At 43.0% G+C, this 19564-nt stretch overlaps 1 protein-coding gene across 3 annotated transcripts in view; it reads left to right on the plus strand.

The window, feature by feature from the left end:
• Positions 1-7003: 7003 nt before the first annotated feature.
• The window catches only part of LOC121950962 (ephrin type-B receptor 1-B), a 195700-nt gene continuing 183139 nt past the window's right edge, over positions 7004-19564 (plus strand). For all 3 annotated transcript variants that reach the window (XM_042497107.1, XM_042497106.1, XM_042497108.1), the window contains exon 1: positions 7004-7197. In XM_042497107.1, coding sequence (XP_042353041.1) covers positions 7134-7197 — 64 coding nt within the window. In that variant the 5' untranslated portion in view covers positions 7004-7133. The remainder of the gene's footprint in view (positions 7198-19564) is intronic.

Here is a 19564-nt window from a genome sequence, read left to right on the forward strand (position 1 = left end):
TGGAACGGATCCTTGTCCACAGAGATTGCTATGTTACACCGCCGTGTTTCTAACTCAGCCCAAAACAGATAAAATGAAACACTGGCTCTAGTTGGGGCTCATTGTGTTTTTCTGTTGGCCACTGTAGTTAGAAAAACCTCCACATCAAGCCACAACAGCATCAGAAATACGCTGATTTTTAATGTGAAACTCCTTTATTAAGTTGTTTTTTTTTTTTTTGAATCCCCAGGTCCACTGTTTTAGAGAGGAGGAGACCTCTGTGGATAATTTGGCTCCTGTTAAAGACCTCATGAACGTCTGGATTTCAAGTCATCAGAGAAAAAAGGTGAGCACACATTACCAGGTGCTGGGATAGTGCCCTGTCTGCGATAAGCCGAACAGCATCGGAGAATCTGATTTGTAATGTGAAACTGCTTTATGCAGTGTTTTTTCCCTACCACTAGATGCCATTAAATCCTGCACAAGGTTAATTTAACATGATATAATTATATTCCTTATTGTCACACTCATTCTATCATCCTCTGGTACCACTTAGTTAAAATTATTATGAACATTTCAGTCTACCAGTGACTTAATCCATCAGTTAGTACTCTCATCAACTGTGTTGCAGTGAAGTGCTACTTTCTTTGTATTCAAATGCTGCTCTGGAGTTTCATTTGCTGGGTTTTGCAGAGGTCACCCTATGACAGGGGATCAGTGTATGGCAGACAGAGGGCAGATTGATTTGACCTCTGTTTTTCTCTCCTCTTCCACTGCCAGATGTTTATCCCATTTAGCGTGACGGACTCAGGGATGTGGGTCGTTGTGTGCACGTTCTGTCCATACGTGGCTCCACAAAGCAATGGCCCTGGCTGAGGCAGACTGAGGTTGATAGATTGTACTGAACTATCTGTCACAGGCCAGAGGAGGGGAGAAAAAGACAGGTCGGAGGAGACAGAGGGGATGCATTTTGATGGTGTCCCTGTGAAACAAACAACTAGATGGGGGAATGAGTGGGATCGGCTGTCACTGGGAGCTGACATGAAGTGATGAGCTGTCAGGCTAGTTTTGTTTTTCCTCATTAACAAGTCCACCTCCTAAATGTCGCTTTCTGTAGCCAGAAAACTACTTTATGAGCCTCTCCAGTCGGCTGGCCCATGATAACGTGTTCCAGGATACAAAAAACAATTTACCATGTGTCAAATGTTGTTGTTGTCAAGGCAGCTCTTCTGAAGGAGGTGGAAAAAGGTTGGTGCATAAATTGAAAGGTGCATCACAGTAGAGGGGGCTGAGGCCACACGGTTAATAGGAAGCTTTCTTAAATGCTGCTAGTGCATGAGTGACAACCCCATTAACCTCTTCTGTGATTAGAGATGCCTAATCACGAGAAAATGAATGCATCCTAATCACCATGGCCATCAAGGAAATAATCAGTGAATTATTATAGGGTCTGGGCATGATTTGGGGCGATTTGGATTTTGCATGATTTTGTGTGTTTGACACACTGTTTTTCAAATGGTGGCACCTTTGAGAGATGGATTGGGTTCTTGCTGCCAGAACATTGTCTGCAACAGAAAACCCTATGGCAGCTGACAGAGCCGAGTGACTGAGGAGGGGGATGCACCAATCTATTATCCATCACTCTGTGTTTGAGTCTGCTGCACTGCACATGCACGTTTTTAGTGTGAGCACATGCACGCACACACACTCGCATTAGAGTAAATACAAGTAGAAACATAGACTGAACTCACAGTCAGTCTCTGTCTTGCTCACGTGCGCACACACACACACACACACACACACAAACACACACACACACAAACACACACACACACGCACACACTCACACACACACTTGACGAAGCTGTAATGATGCTCTTACTCATTCAAGGCTGAGACGAATCTCCTCATTGTGTTGTTGTGATTAATGGTAACTAAAGAGCTTGAATCTTGAATAGGACGAACGTGAGCTAACAACTTATTAATCAAACTGCAATACTTAAAGTAAATAATGCTTCAGCTGCATCTCAGCAAGGAGAAATGGAGTGTAATCCCTCCTTTCTTTCTCTCGCTTTCCTTACAAAAACATAAACATTTATTAAATCTTTTTGAAATAGATATTTTTCATGTCTGTTTTGTGTATGTTTGTGAGCCTGTTTCCTGTGTTAGAGAGGTGCAGTGAATGTCTCTGAAGTGTCTGTGTGCTGATAGCAGGGGACAGGTACCATCAGTCTTGGCATCATTGGCAGATTAATGAGAGTGCTGTATTTAGCTCCTGTCCTGTCTCCCTGTCTGACCTGCTGTCAGAGGTTCTACTCTCGAAACTTAAAAAACAAAAACACCTTATGCTTCTTACATGAGTTTTTACCACAAGCATAACACTAACCTTCAAACTTTTATATATGTCTGATTGAATACAAATGGATAGCAGGCAGTGAGAGTTTTTCACAGCTGTATCTACATTTTGAGTTCAGTGGAGAAAATTGTCTTTTGAGTTCTACTTTGCAGCATAAACACAGCGCAGGCAAAGACGCTGGCCTTTGCCTGCGCAGCCTTTAAAAAATACATTTTTCAGGCAAACTTAACCAACCTCAAGCATCCTCCACATCGAACCTATTTTCCATCGCCTCTCTTGAGCTGTGACCCAGAAAGTGTATGACTGTAGCTGGGACTCACTAGTGAGTCTTGACCCTCTATTTGGGGAACACTGGTCCAGAGCACATCTGTATTCAGCCCTGGCTCTGTACTCATATTGTCAATGGCCAGTGCACGGACTCCCGAAGATGGATGAAGCCAAAGCCCAGTCTAATAACCAGTCCAGCCCCCCAGGGTGGATGTAGCACTGCGCTCCTCTGTCACCTGGGTCCCTGCACTGTCTCCATATTGACTCAGGCATTTCATTTTCGTGCATTCATATTCATCACCAGACAAACCTCTCCAGCTTCTGCGGTCTCTGGGAAACATCTTTCCTGTACGTCTGCTTCTGCCTTTCTCATTTTGTGCCATTATAATCACCCAGCTGTTTCAGGCGTGTATTTCCTTGTCACCAACTCTTTTCTGTGCTCTTGTTTATCTAAATAATGAGTAAATATTGCTGTCTTCATAAAATGCACTACGCCTTTTCATTGTAAAGGGTCTTGTGTATGGCAGGTACTCTCTGTTCTTAATGTTGTTTTGTATTTCCTGCCTGGCTCAATTGAAAAACTGAGCGACTGTGATTTTTTTTCTCTGAACAGGAATCAGGAAACAGGAGACAGATAGCAGAAATGCAAAGGTTATGGCAAGTTGGTCATGGAGAGGTAGATAGTGGCTGGATGTTTACAGGTCAAAAGCGCAATAACTTCAGGGTCAGCTCACAGGATGTGGAGAATGGAAAAATGTTCAATCAAACACATGTAAGAGAATAACCCACCTGGAGAGGTTGCCTTTTTATTTAGTCTTGAATCCGGCCTTTCTTGAATGGAGGAATGGACAAAAGATAATGGAACTGGGATGCAACACTTGCAGGCTTAACCACACAGAAAAAAATCAGGCCACAGAGAGAATGAGAGGCTCTCTACAATGTTTTTGGGCTCAGTATTGGTATTGGGCTGAGGCTCTCGAGCTGAAGTAGGCAAGTGCTTGTGCGGCTTTGTTCGGATCATTATCTGAGTGCTGTGTGGGTGAGCGACTGCACGCACATTTGTGTTATTGTATGCGTGCGGCTGTCTGTGTGTGCATGTATGGGAGGATGTGCTACAGCAGCAGCACTATTGTTCCTACCTCCCCTCGTACTCTTCCTTCCTTCCTTCCCCTGCAGGGTGTGGACAGCAAACAGGGACAGATTGCTATGTGCCGCTCCTGTATTTGGAGATGACCTGTGGAGTCATAGGTGATGATGACTGGCCGGGTGAAAAATAAGGCCAGGTGGCTATCGTGGGCCTGCATGGCAGCCAGCACCGGGGGCCATGCTGTGCCGTGCCTTGTCGCACTGTACCGCCACTCCTCACCACACCATTAAAAATGACGAATGCGCTCATCAAGCTGTTTTCCCAAGTTAGCAACCGCTGCCTGATGCTCCTGAAGCACTGTGGCTGCCCCACTTCATCTGCTGGCCTTTGCCACAGCTGGAGCAACCATTTATTAAATGTGAGTCACTTTTCATTTACAGTGTGTTTGATTTTTGCCATTGTAAAGGTTAGGAGTTGAATTGCAAAGGGGCACAAAAGATGGATGCAGTGAAAACAATTTAGGCTTGTTGGAGGGAAAAAGCTGCTCATACTTAAGGCCCCAGTGTGTAGGATTTAGGGGGATATGTTGGCAGAAATGGAATATAATATAATAAGTATGTTTTCTTAAATGTATAATCACCTGAAAATTTGAATAGTCGTGTTTAAATTACCTTGGAATGAGCGGTTTATATGTACATGGGGAGCAGATCATCGTCCAGAGAAATTGCCATGTTGCACCGCCATGTTTCTACAGTAGCCCTGCACAGAAAAACCAAACAGTGGATCTAGACAGGGCCATTGGCGCTTTGGCGTCAGCCACCGTAGTCAGCAGCCCCTCCTTGATAAGCTTTAAACTGCTATATTCTGTGTTTTTACAGTTCAAATCACTGGGTCTGTTTGCTTTGCAGATAATGCAGCTCTGTATCTTTGGATATTAAGTTATCAGAGAAAAAAGCTGAGCACACATTAAGTTATTAGAAAAAAAAAAGCACACCTTAGCAGGTTGCTTTGTCATCTCAGACATTCCCAAGAATGCCGGAGAAACACTGATTTGTAACTCATAACTACTGTATTCAGTGTTTTTACCAGTTTAAATCACTGGGTCTGTTTGTTTAAGAGAAGAAGATACCTCTCTGGATAATTTGGTTCCCTGAAAAAACCTCCTGAATGTCAGGACCAGAAATACTGTGAGCACACATTAGCAGGTGCTGGTCTAGTGGCCCATCTGCGACATGCCAAACAACACAGGAGAAACACTGATTTGTAATTTGAAACAGGTTTATTTAGTGTTTTTACCGGTTGAAATCACCTGGTGCATTTGTTTTGGAGTGGAAGAGAACTCTGCAGATCACTCTGCTCCCAATAAAAACCTCTTAAACAATGAATCCTGAAGGAATTCTAACTGGGAGAAGTTTCAGCTGGTTGCAATCTGCAATCCTCACAGCTGAATGCCCCCTAAATCTTACACACTGTTCCTTAAAAAGTGTGGCCTCTTTAAGATCTACTAACTGCAATGAAATATAGTCTTTCATGTCAAAAGCTACATAATATTTGGAAAACCCGACCGTTCAACCCATTCATTAAGTCCATAAAAAGTGAAGCAGTTAAAAAGTATCTGGGCCAGTATGCTGTGAAGGGACAGCACAGAAGTGTTAGGCCATCCAGTGGCCCCGGGTAAAACCAGGCCTACTCAGCTGTAGATTAAAGACTCCATCCCAGTTCTTGAGCTCCAGGGACTTAGGGGACATATCTAGCCCAAGACAGGTGCATGGTTCTGGGCTACAAGGCGGCAACTGCCCCTTTCCACTACTGAGGCAGACTGTGGTCCTCTGCGTCCCTGCGGGGGGAAAAGCCCATTGTGTGTACCATCTGTTGGAGCACACGCACACACAAAAGGGGTGACAGGGGCAAGGGGAGGGAGCTGATGTGCGGTGCCTGTTTAATATCATTAGGAGGGGCAGTTGGATTTGCGAAAGCTATTAAAGAACATTCTCAATGCAAGTGAGGTGCGCACTTGTATGAGCATAATGGGAGAGTAAGGGTGCCAGACGATGTGTTACTTTGGTATTTTTAAAATTTGTTTGGTTTGGACTTATGTGGCTGGTTGGAGTTGGGGAGTTGGCAAACACTGTCAGTTTAGTATAGACATATGTAACTGGTAGTGTTCAGCATTGTGTTTAGGTGAAGTGGCCAACAGGACATCTTTTGAGGTGATTTCTTTTTATATGTAAATATGTAAATTGAATCCTCTGTCAATCGTCATTGACTTGACTTGAGCCACTCTACCATGGAAAACAGCAAAAGAACATAAAAAAGAATCAGTATATTAAACAAAGACAACATACCTGAAAAAAGATTTAAATAACAAAATCCTCTATTAATTATAATTGATGTGACTTGAGAACCTACACAAATGAAATGACATAGGAATGTGTTAACATGCTCCACAATAAATTTAGGCTAACAGGTAAACTAGTTCAGTGGAAAGGCTAAAACCACACTGCCACTTAGCACTCCTATGGAGAACATTAGCAATGGGACAGAGGTAAAGGTGGGACACACACATATAGTGGGGACCCTCAGAAGTCTCAGAAGTTCTACATATTGATTATCGTCTGGAGGCCTAACATGTCAGTTTATAACTATTTGCTCAGATTTTGTGTAATTATAAAACTACACATTATTAACAGATACTCTATCACACATATTCCTGGTGTATAATTGACTTTGTTACACATAGAGTAAAATAACTCGCTCAGCTGGCTTTTAGGAAACTTAATTTTTGCAACACTTGTGATTTTTATAAATTAAAACTTTAAAGTCGTTAGTGAGGATGATATTCATTGTAACACACATTTAAAACAAGGGAAAGTAAGCAGCGCGCCGTTTGGGAGCCTGATAAATAGTTCAACAGCAGTATTATTTTGAACCAGAGGCTGACGGACCACTGAACTACAGCATACAGCCGTTTAGATCGTCTCCCATGGGGCAGGCTTGGCTCTGTTTGTGTGTTTGACATGCAGTAGCTGCAATCATCCGACTGGTGGTGCTATTTGCCTTCAGAGAAGCGGACGTGGCTTCAAATAGGTCAAGGAAAAGTTTTGTGTTTTGACAATGCGAGGTGGGCGGAGCGGCGGGACGGTGATTGGTTAGCGAGTTTCAGCTCCCAGCCGGTGATTGGCCTCGGCGGTCTGTGTGAGCAGCAATGTCGGGTCTCCCCCCCCACCTCCTCCTCTCCCCCCACTGCTCCTCGCACCCCCTCAGCCCCTACACTCCTTTCCCGGCGCTGATTGTCACACATTGTTTACTACGGCTTGAAATGTGACTCACAACACAGGCTATCTTGCTGGAGTACCGCTCTGACAACTGAGGGATTCTTTTTGACGCGCACCGTGCGTCTTGGTTTTTTTGGGGGGGACAGGCTGTGGAGACTACCTTTCTGCCATGACAGTGGATTTGTTTGCGCTTTTATGCGTGCTGGTCATCACATCATCCTCTGCGATGGAAGGTAAATAAAGGATTATTCTCGTTTTAAATGTGGAAATGGTCCTCTCCAAGACGCGCTGCGTTTGGGGATGCTTGCAACGTTTTGTGTTGGGGTATTGCTGCGCCTCGGGCATACAGGGATGTCATACACGTGGATCGCAGCAGATTGCCGTGGTTATTCCTTTATTTCGGAGCGGCGGTCCTCCCGCTCCGCTGCTTGTCACTGGCGTTACTTATCCATGTGAAGAACGAGACTTTAAATGTGTTTATCGTTTAGGGTAGTTTATCAGTGCGCTCAAATCAGTTATTCTCACTCCTTTTCTACACAGAAGGAGTGCAGGACAGGAGGACGCTCCTGCAGAAATTATGAGAAATTAGTGTCTCATTGGGAAACGAAGCTACATTAAGTGTCAGTCAAAGCTCCAAGGATTCCTGTCACGTTTTTTTTTTCATTAAATTGCACATATATGATTCACTATTAAGCCCTGAGCATCACTCTGTGGCATTTAATATTGCAGACACAAACACTCAAATTTTCTATTTTACTTTTTCAACTAATATACTAAAAAATAAACAAAAAACATATCACTGCAGCGTCTTCCCTTTCCTCACACCGTCCCTCTGTTTTCTCTCTCTTTGTCTTCCTGCATCTCCTATTTCCTAATTTCTTTCTCATGCACACTCATCAAGACAAGCGGCAGGGCCACTAGTAGCTAATATCGCCTCAGTTAAACATGTTTTTCATTTCCGCTGTGGGACCCTGGGGACCCAGCACTGGGCTGTAGTCTCAGTTGTTGGCTGATGGATGGATATCCAGACAGCATCATGGATATATAGTTTCTAACCTCATTTTATCGTACAGTAGCTCAGCCTTGCCAATAAAACATACGCAGGAAGACACCAGCTTCCCATGGCTGTCTGTGTCCCCTCCCAGTAGCATAAATAAGTAAATTAGGAGCACAAATAAAGTGAGTTTTCTCACATGCAGCCTCTCTCTTTAATCATTTACAACTCTGCTCCTGGACTGCTCCCGGCTCCGGCTGTGCTCTTTAATTCGGCGGCGGCTTTCTTGTTTGTTCTCATCAGATTTCAACACAGCTATGGATAGCAAGCCCAGGCCCAAATTGCTACCTCTGTGAGGATGGATATTTCTGGGGTTCAGTTGTTTACCCAGTGTGAAATGACAGCAGAAATGTCAATTCGGAGAGATGAGTGGAGGAACTAGAGGGAGGAGGTGGAGTGATATTTCCCTGTGAGGAAAGGGGTTTAGAATTTCTCTCTATAAAAGATGGGATGAGAAAGAAACAGATGGGCAGGGAGATGGCCCCTGAGTTACCTCGGTAACAAGGATGAAAGTGATTTCCTTGTTTGGGTCGCTAATTGAAAGGAGGTTGTCCCACGGGCAGGTTAAAATCTTCACTGATGTGAACTCCAATCTGTTGCTCTTTTATTTTGTGTGTGTTTCGGTGTGTGTGTGAGGGAGAGTGGAGCCATTGACCACATTATCCCTGCCTCTCCTGTCACCCTTAATCTGATTACGAGTCTGAATCAGAGGATAATCGCATAGTGTCAGAGATCTGTGTTTGCACATGTGTGTGTGTTTGTAATTTAAGGAGCGGCCCCTGACCATATGGACGCATACTTGTGATGAACAAATTATTTGACTTCCCGACAAATGCATACACTTACCGTAAACACTCCACGCATCATTGATGAAGTGATGAAATGCGTGGTAGATTGCTAGATGGGACAGCTGAGCATTATAGACAAATGAGTGAAACGGAAGTGAAATGAAACGGAGTGGCAAGTGCGTTACAGTGTGAAAGTGTGTGTTTTTGTGTGTGGATCATGTGTACTGAAAGGCCAAACATAGTTTGTGTAAGGTTGATAATAAAACTTTGGACTTGTTTAATTAAAAGTTTCAGCACACACACAAAGGCACACAATCTCACACACAAGAAGGCATGATTTCTGCAAAAAGAAATGAATTCACTGACAAGTCATTGAAGGGGCAGTCAGACCTAAAGCAAAGGGCTAGCAGAGAGGAGAGGGGAGGAGAGGATTTGCATGCCATTAGAAAAAGAAGCATGTGCAGTGCTCTGTTTCCCCCTCATTTGTCTTCTCTCTCTCCATTTCTCCCATCATCTTCTCTCTGCCTACTTTCCTCTTTGCCTCCCGTCCCCCCCTCATTTCTCTATTCCTCTCTGTCTTCCATAATTCTCTTCACTAATCTCCCCCATTCCTCTCTTGTCTCCCTTCTCTCCTCTTCTGCTCGCTCTCTCCCCACGGTGTGCGTACGGTTCTTGCCAACAGCAGCAGTAATTCTCCCCTACTTACAGAGCCATTGCTTATTTCTGTTTGCCCTTAAACCAATTAGACTTAGATAAGCCTGCTCATTTAACGGCCTGGAACTGGGTGGTGGAGGTGGGAGCCAACGGAGGGAACGGGGATGAAACACAAAGATAGACAGGGACCGAGGGAGATAAAAAAAATAAAATAAAATAAAGATGAGAGAGGCAGATGGAGAGTGGTCAGCTAGTTTCACACTAGATATGGCACACGTTATACAAATGAGTCGCCTGCCATTGAACAAAGCTGAAGAAGTAAAGGAGCATCGAGTTATCTCAGTTATCTGACATAGATAAGTGCACCACGCTACACTGGGGGTAAAACAGCAGCAGCATTCAGTGTAAGTATGATAAGAGAACATTAGTAATGTGCTGTAACCAGTCCTTAAGGATGCTGTATTAAGTACCTGTACTATACCATGGCGATATCTCATCCTCAGGGGCCAAGTGGATGGAATGGAATATATTGTAGCTCCCTGCATAAATAATATGAACGATAGCTCAAGCATCAGATAATAGTTTTAGAGGTCAGAACCACACACTGTTGATATACATTAATCAGGAGTGTTAGAGAGGCATATTGATTAGAGAGGTTAGAGCTAGAGCAAACGACTGCCCTGCTGAAGTGTCCTTGAGCAAGACACTGACTCAGCTCCAGGGGTGCTGTCTTCTAGCTGACCCACTGCTCTGACCCCACTCTAGAGAGAAGTCAGCCTCCTGGGAGTCATAAACTATCACAGTATTGTTATTCTGTTGGTGACTTTTTTTTTGTAGTCAGAGCAGCAGGGAGCTGAAAATGTTTTTAAACTTTCTCTGAATGCAGTTGCAGCCTTGTAAAGTGAACACACAGCTTTGCCAGTCCGCCATCTTGCTGCGTGTATTGTGGTTTGGCGAGGCTCAAGAGGCATTTGTATGAGACAACTGTCAGTTCAAGTAGGGTGCACGGTTGATGATTGACAGTTCTTTGCTTCACACAGACAAACGCGTTTGTGCCCGCAACTGAAATTTTGAATTTCCTTTGGTAGAAGTGTTCGCTGGGCTTTGCCGCAGGACAATTCTGAAGACATTTTCAAAATCGGTCCGACTGTGAAAGCTATAGTTGGTAACTTTTATGAAAATAATTTGTGTGTCATATTTGCAGAAACAGTAACTACATTCTAAAAGTAGTTCATGAGACAGTCTGTTGAAAAAAAATGTGCCCCTCCACTTCCTTCTACTGCATATAATGACATTCGCCAGAATCCCCTGCAGAGCACCAAAAACAACCAATATCAACCAACTGCAGTCAAACTGACAAACTAGGCAGGGCTGGTGAAATATGACTCACAATTCTCTCACTGCATTGCATATTTCTCTTCTTAAATATTTCAGAAACATATTTGAATGTACTGTTTAACTGTAAAATGATTTTGTTAACAGGCTGCCATGCCATAAATAGTCAACTTGAAGTACCAAGCACCCCCCCATTTTACAGCTAAGCATTACACTGAAATATGCTTCTGGAAATGTAGGCGAGAAATAGATATTGCAGTAACAGAATCTTGATTTATATTCGAAAGTACAACCACAGTTCATGAGCCATGATTGACATGAATGACAGCTTCGTTAGAGACTCCTCGGCTGGGATTGGTTGTTTCTGTACATAAGGCCATTAGAAGTGCTATAAGGCAATAAAGTAGACAGAGGAATGTGATTTTTTTTCAAGATTATCTGTCCCATTAAGTGCTGTTTGAGTATAGTGACAATTTCACCAAATATATGTTACCAACTACATCTGTAGGGTGAAAAGTGAGTTTTTCTTATCATTTTATGTTTAGCTATTAGGCACTTGGGAATACTGTATTTGTTCCTATATATTTCATTACATTTGAAGAAAACAAAGAGTAGTCTCATTCAGGGTTGGAAATTAGCACCAGCCATCAGCCAAAAGTTGGTAAAATATGTCTAAACAAATGTCACATTTTTACTCTCATATATATTATATTATATATATGAGCACAAATGGACTAAAATGAACGCCTCATGCACCTGACTGGACAAATAGATCACTTGCTGGGCTTTAATTGGTCACTGCTTCACATTTTTGAACTAGAGAACATGTTGGCTGCTTAAGAAAGGTCACATTTCCTCCCATATCTCCCACCTAAAAATACACCAGCAGTTTCAAAATCCTGCTTCTTTTGATATCTTTTACACCTGGTTAAAATGTTTGGCAGTTTGTCTGAGCGGCGAGTCGCATCATCATAAACACACTGCAGGTTCTCAGGTTGGTCCAACATGTATCTGGTCAGGCTGAAGTGATTCCCAGTTACTTCACAGACTTGAATCTGGTAGGAAAAACTGAGCTTGTATTGATACAGACGGGCTTTGTGAGGCTAGTGAAGTATTGAGTTAAGAATACTGGATGATGTGAGTTGAGCGTGCGTGTGAGCTCACCAGCTGTGCAGAGGAGACAGCCTGTGAAAAGACTCCTGTTGAGTCTCTAATGGATGTGAATGCAAGATTGCTCCATTCCCCGGGTCTCTCATTTCATATGGTTAGAAAAGAGAAGAATGAAAATATAAGCGCAACATAGGCCCACGGGTCGAGGTGGTCGGACTGAAAAGACATAAAGAATTGTGTGTATGTGTGAGTGCTCACATGAGTGTACAAGTGTTTTTTGGCCAAGGGCTCTAGTGCTGACCTGGGACCACCTGAAGTAGAATTCAATTTTCCAGTCGTTTTGTACTGCAGAGTGTGTATTGTACGTTAAGGTGCCTGTGTCGTCAGTAGAGTGCTAAAGCCATTATGGTTGGCAGGGGCAGCAGACATGGCCTCATCCAATAATGGAGGCTTTATTTTGTCCACAGTGAAAAGACTACTCGGTTTTAAGGTGCGCTTACGCGACCTAGTCAGCTATGACGACCCCCAGTGAAAACCTCTGCCTGCAGCTCCTGTACCTGCAGTGCTGTAAATATGTTGTACTGCCTTTTCTGTGAAAGTATTGTGCTTGCATGCAGACAATGTGGTAAGAATCTCTGGTCTGTGGAGATTTTATTTTCCAATATGGTTTTTCACATATTGCAGTGTACTTTATAGTGCGTGATCTTTTGATAACATGATCACTGACTCCTCAATCTCTCTGTTTCTCTCTCTTGCACACACACACACACACACACACACACACACACACGCACGCACACACAACCACATGCACACTGAGTCCCCCTCATGGCTCACCTTACCCCAGAGACATCTGAGCCTTGGGAAGGCCAGATGGTGGATGCAGGTTGGGGGCTGGTATGTATGTGTGCATTTTTTGTGTACGTCTCAGTGTGAGAACGAACGGTATCAAGGGAGAACAGGGAGGGAGAGGAGGAGAGAAGCATTCACTATACTGTATGCGCATATTTGTGTGTCCCGTTCCAGATTCGGGTCGTGTTTTCTTGAAACTCGCCTAGCGGATATTTCATGTTCTTTTCTGTTTCCCTCCTGTGTCTTCCATGCATTCCTGTGTCCAGAGAGTTGCCAAGGAGATGCTATCAGCGGTGTTAGGTTCCGCCTGTCTTGCTTGGTGCTCGGCCCTTATCAGAGCAGGTGGCTGACTGTGGGACCAGGGCTAAGGCCTTATCAGTCCAATCTCGGGGATAAGCAGACCCACTGCATCAGCAACATACGAAGCACATTAGAGCGCTAGGAGTGAAAGCAGTGACGCTCGTGACACAGTTCAACCTCAAACTGTGTGAGTCATCTGTTTCCTGGTAAAGCCAGCTCTCTCAAATGGCAAACATGAACACAGACGCACACACGCCCACTGACAGGCTCACCAAGGCTCGATGTGCACAAGATAGAGATAACCCTCCGAGCCACACCTAGTGGAAAATGGCATTGCTAGTAATTGATTGGGCGCAGTGACCCCGCTTCCCCACCACTTAAGGATGGTGGTGTGAAAAATGTGCTTTTTCTCATTCTTTTTCTGTCTCTTTCAGGGTTTTTTTTCTCCCCCTCCATTATCACCTGTCCTAGAGATTGGGTGACAGTTGTTCAGTCAGCAGGAAAGGGGAGCCTCTTCGATATTTGTTGAGTTTAGAGGCGAGAAAAGAAAGCATTGATTATCGAGTCTTATTTCCCAGTGTTCACGCCGCCTGGCTCCTGGGGCCTCTATGCTTACAGCCCCTTATCTACCGTTTCTATTCCACCCCTTTAGCCCCGTCCACCCCAACCCTCCCTAAATCACCTCTGGCCAGTCCAGATCTACAAAGGCCTGTTGTTGACTTGACTTCCTGCCTTTTTCTTCTTTTAGATTGTTCTTTTTTTTTTTCAATGAATTTTAATTAAATCTGAGAGAAGTTGCAAGCTACCCCCCCTGCTCTCCCACCTCCTCTCCTGAACCTTCGTGCCTGAAAATAATTGGTTGCTTCTTTCTCTTCTCTCCCCTCCCTCACCTGCTACTTTCACCGCCACTCTTTTTTTTAGTTGAAAACAGATGCATTTATGAAGCATTATAGGGTTTACTACAAGGGAGGGAAGAAAAGTGAAATGTGACTCTGTCCCGAAGATGTAATAGACGCTGCATTGGCTGGAACAGGAAGAGGGTTAAGAGACTGTTGGGGTTGCAGGCTGAAAGGAACAAAGAGCTTCTTTTATGATTGTTATAATGAGATCTGTTTTTGAGTCAGGCCCAGAATGATTTAATTTGACTTTTAAGCCCTGCGGCTCAGGCTTAAGGGCTACAAGCAGGAGGGCTGCTGGGCAAAGGCAGACTGAGGCGTGGGAGGGGGCAGGTAGAGTGGTGTTTTGCAATTGTGACTTTCAGTGTAAAGCTGGGCAATATGGCTAAAAATGTTATCACAATAAAAAAAAAAAAATCATATTTTTCGATATTGATAATTATCTACCAAAAATGTCATAACATTTCTTTCAAGTTTAAAGGCAAATTTTTGCTCCAAAGTGAAAGTTGAAGAAACCACACTGTTTATTGTAGTTTAAACTATTATCTATTGCCAGAACATGACAACACTTTCCAAACAGTACAACATTTCACAAATCTGAGGTAGATAAATATTAACAAAATAATGTTATTAAATAAAATTATAAAAATAGACAGAAATCTTAATTCTGGTCAGGAGCATGTCAAACTCTTTGTGTAGATGGTTCAAGACTATTGTAAGTGTTTGAGCAATGTAAACAGAATTAAGACAAAAATCTCAACTGTGGTCAGTGCTTTCTGTACAAGTTTTTCACCCACAGTGTTAAATTCTGCGGTTTCTCATTAAAACAGTGAGAAGAGACGGACTTTTATGATGTTTCGAAGTAGCAGTGGAAGTCTGTCTGACGTGACTGAGGCAGAAATCGTGTTTACAGATGAGAATGCGTACAAACGTTTTATTCAGGCTACCTTTAGTCACGTTAAATCATATCATTATAGGAAAAAGCGGGTCAGTCAGTCACTTTGAGGAGTGAACTATACAGCAACTGTTGCTAATGTTATGAGGCGAATTCAATCACAGTGCGATGTTATCCATGTTCAAAACAATCATACTTAAAACAAATGTATGCGTGTGTTAACGTTACGTTACATTAATGTTACAGTGTTGCCGGTCAGAAGTTTTTACAGTCTTCTTCTGTCACTGCTGCTGCTGCTGCTGCTCAGTCTTCTTCTGATTAATGGCAGACGGTAACTGGCGTTTAAGGTGCATTTATGCTCCCCTCTACAGGTGTATGCGTGGTTTAATTATAAGGAGGATTTATCAAACATTTATGATATCACTATCGAGGAAAATTATATTGAGATGGTTATCATTATCGTTTTATCCCCCAGCCCTATTTCAGCGTGTGGGAAACCTTCTAAAGTCTACAATCAAACTGATAAGAATATCAATTTAGTTTACTGTGCACTGTGTAGTATAAACTCTCTGCATATCACTGTGTTTATACAGCAAATCCCTTGCTTCTTAAGTCTAAATGTCTAATATATGAAGTTGCTACTGTACAAGGGGGAAAAAAACTTTGTGGTACTTTTTGCATTTTAAGTGAATCAGCAGCCCAGAGGATGCTGCGTCTCCAGCGCTCGGAGGAATTAAAGGCAGAACGTTAATAGGGCTGAAATTACGGATGGTAGTGGAAGCTGCTCCACTTCTGATTAAATAAAAGCCAGCTCCTCCACAGGCTGTTTCTCATAGGGACTGACAAGCAGACACACACAGAAGCGCAAACGTGAATGTGCAAGAGCCCCAACACATACACAGCCATACACACACAGAGCTTTGATGTGTGGAAAGGAAATGAGTAGAGACTGAGAGCTAAGGGCTCAGGCCTGGGGCCTGTCCCATTATTAATGAGTAAGTGCCAGTGCCTCTCCAAGGTTCAGGACATGTGGACATATTTCACCATTTGCCTGCCCTTCTCCTTACCATAAATGTAATCTCTTATTAAGCATTGGCTTCTTGGCAAGAGAGGGACAGAAAGAGAGACACTGTGCATGAATATTTGTGTCTTGCTGCGTGTGTCTGGGTTAACATGAGAAATGAAAATTGCGTGGTGGAGAGAAATGAAGTGCCGGCGCAGTGCTAACCGGAGCGCCAGCTTCTAAGAGGGACACTGATGGGCCAATAAGTAGCAGTGGTGGGAGGGCAGTGTTCACCCTGCATAACACTGAATGCCTCTGCCAGGCAAATTTCTGCCTGTCCTGTGCTGTCCACTTCTCTAGCTCGATACGAGGAGAGCTTTTTGGAGGTAATTAACTATTGATTTGAAGCATAGAGGGTAATGGGAGATGAGTGGACGGCATCTCGATCCACCAGCAGCCGCCTGGCTGGCTAGAGTACAACTAGAGAACTAACGGGGGTTAGGGAGGCATTTCCCCAAAAGAGCCAAGGTCAAAGGTGGTTTGTTTGGCTTTCAAGTTCTTTTCCGTGTATTTAGGCAAAGAGAGTGTATCAGGGGAAACGCAATCAAGCTTGGAAATGTCTGTTCAAGACTGTGAGTATCAGATTCTGTTATGTAATATTTATCTATCGTTCTATCGTTCTATCGTTTCTACTGTTCTATCGCTCTATCGGCCTCTCCCTCTCAAAGACACACGCGCGCACACATATGCACATGCACATGCACACACACACACACACACACACACACACACACACACACACACACACACACACACACACACACACAACACACACACACCTGTAGGGCTCGAGACCATGACTAGTTGAATTTTGTGACCATGTAGCACCACTGTGACCTAAAAATATTGATATATGAACTGGAGAGCATTTTTTTGTTTCCCACTCACTGTGAATTAATTGTCACATGTAAATGTGGCAAGGTAACAGTTTAACCTTGTGATAACTGTAAACAGCTAACAAGACTTTGGGGGGGATCGATGCAGCAAAGTATTGCAATATATTGTGTGGCAATATTGTATCATTACGCGAATTTTTAAAAATTATACAATTGATTAATATTGCAGATACAAATTAAACATTTGGTTGCTGGCTAGAATACATTTTGCTGCAGTAAGTGAGAAAGTTATCTTTAAAACTTAAGCTTATTAGATAAAATACTTGTTGACAAAGTTTTCCCTTGGAGACATACTTTACAGTTGAAAAAGGGTAATAAATTGCAATATATCACATAATATGTTATCCCAATACTCAGCATATCACCAAACATTTAAAATTGAATTGTTGAATTCCACCCCTACTAACTGTTGACCGTAAACTTCAGGTTTTCAGCAAAAACATTGAGAAAAACAACCCTTCTGGCCTGAGACGATACAAAACCGCTGAAGTATAGTATTTTATAATTCACAGAAGTTTAGTGTACAGATATATAGTCTAAATATATGGCAATATTATTTATAGATCATTTTTTATTTATAAACATAACCTAGCCTTATCTAATATTCAACATTACTAAATATATTCCTCCAAGTGTGCATATATTCATGACAAATTTATCGCAGCCCGTGTCGGCCTGTTGACCTTGTCTACCCTGCATGAATAGTTATGACAGTAAGGGTCACGGGGACTCATTTTAATGTAATGCAACCTGAGGCCACATCACAACTGAACGTCCCTAGGTGATAAATCTTGCCCAATATTATTGAGTATGTATTTTAAGCAGATGCACAGCAAGTCATGAAATTTTCCACACAAGGGCTATGTGTTCCTTCCTCTGTGTCCTTTTACAGCTGTATGATGCTCTTTATGTTAGAGGGGAGCTAGAATACAAGGATTAGGACTCATTTGTGCAAGAGAACAGAGGCGAAAAGGGACAAAGAGACAGAGTAGGATTGAAGGATAGGCCTGTTTCTGCCTAAGATCTTATTTGTGCTAATGAGGAGGCTGGTGGTTCTGGCTGCTAACCCTTAAGCGCATACAGCCCTTCAGAGTGTGTATGTCAGTGTGTATCTTTGTGAAAGTCCTTAGATGTCTGTTGGAAGTGTGCTTTGCCTTTTTCTTACATCAATTTATATATAAAAAAATCTCAGCTATAATGAATGATGTGGGGACGATTGTTTTGTTCAGCGAGTCAGGAAAATGTGCGTATTTGCTGTTAGTGTGAGCTTGTTTGTTGCTTCTGAATCTACAAAGGATGTCTTGATTCAACTAGTTAGCATGGCAGGCTCATTCATTCACTCTAAACCCCAACCTGTTTTGTAATGGGGCTCACTGAACAGTATAAAATTCATGCACCTCTTCAATTGTTCCCTCCCTCCTCATCCCTTATTCCTATGAAGTCTTTCCCCTCCCTGCTTTCTCCCAAGGCTGGGCATTTAAAGCGGCATGCCTTTGATGTGAGCTTCACACACTGTTAGACACCCACTCATCAGATTGACACTGATGTCTGGGCGGAGTCAGCCCATTTCTGTGAGCTTGGGAAATGAACTGCTGGAATACACTGTACACACACATATGGCACGCACTCAGGTAGCCTTTTTTCTATAAAGTGGAAATGCAGACGTGAATGAACAGATGTGCTTGTTCAGATGCACAAATTTTCCACCATGGCCGTGCTGCTGCACTCAGCTGATGATATGTCAAGATGACAAACGTTCCCACTAAGCCGAGCTGAATGTAAATGTACAGCGGTTTCTCCTGGCTTTGTTTTACAACTGTCTCGCATCAGTTTTAGGGTAAATTCTGACAATTTCAAAAGATACACCCTCGACATATACGTGATGAGAGATTATTAAATGCATAATGTTGGCCTCTTTTATCATAAATTCTCTATCTAAATGCACACCAGCACAGCCTTGGATTTTTACTACAGACTTATATGACTTACAGACTTACGTACATGATAAATGATTTCTAAAGGCCTAACTTGGCAGGAAGTATGTGACGTGTGTGCTGTATGCACTGTATGTAATACTGTGCTCAGTTATTAGACTTTATCACATAGATTATATGTGTGTCTGGTGCTATTATATAAGAATCTCTTACCTTAGACCAGTGATACTCAACTTAATGGCCCGTGGGCCAAATCTGGCCCCTGATAGGGTGCCGGGTGCCCCCCCCCCCCCAACCATTTTCTAATTCACGATGAAGTGATTCACACTGGGGCATTTTTTTCGCACTCTTAGTATACACGAGGTGTCAGAGAGCTTAAAACAGCATGAAAATAGAGCTTTTTTTATTGAAAGAAATACCAGTGGAGGATCCCCACACCATTGACAAAGGTCCAAGCTTAGCCCCTAATGGCCTAAAATCCTAGAAATGTCCTAAAATCCTAGAATTGCCCTAAAATCCTAGACATGTGCTAAAACCCTAGAAAGAATCCTGGAAATGTCCTAAAATTCTAGAAGCATGTATGGGGCTGTGCAGCTGTGGGGCTGCTGTGGGGCCTCCTGTCACCTGCCCCCCCCCCCCCCGATCTATATTAAAAAAATAGTTTTAGTGTTTAACTGAACACTCTGACCCCAACGCTGTCTCTAACTGATGTCAAATACAAATGTTGTCACACATCCTTGATTAATGACTTTATCACAACATGGCAGAGCCTGAGCAAGGCATGGCTAAAGAGTTTAATTTAATGATCATTTAACCGTGCATT

Source organism: Plectropomus leopardus, chromosome 12 (assembly GCF_008729295.1).
Source record: "Plectropomus leopardus isolate mb chromosome 12, YSFRI_Pleo_2.0, whole genome shotgun sequence".
NCBI classification, from domain to species: Eukaryota; Metazoa; Chordata; class Actinopteri; order Perciformes; family Serranidae; genus Plectropomus; species Plectropomus leopardus.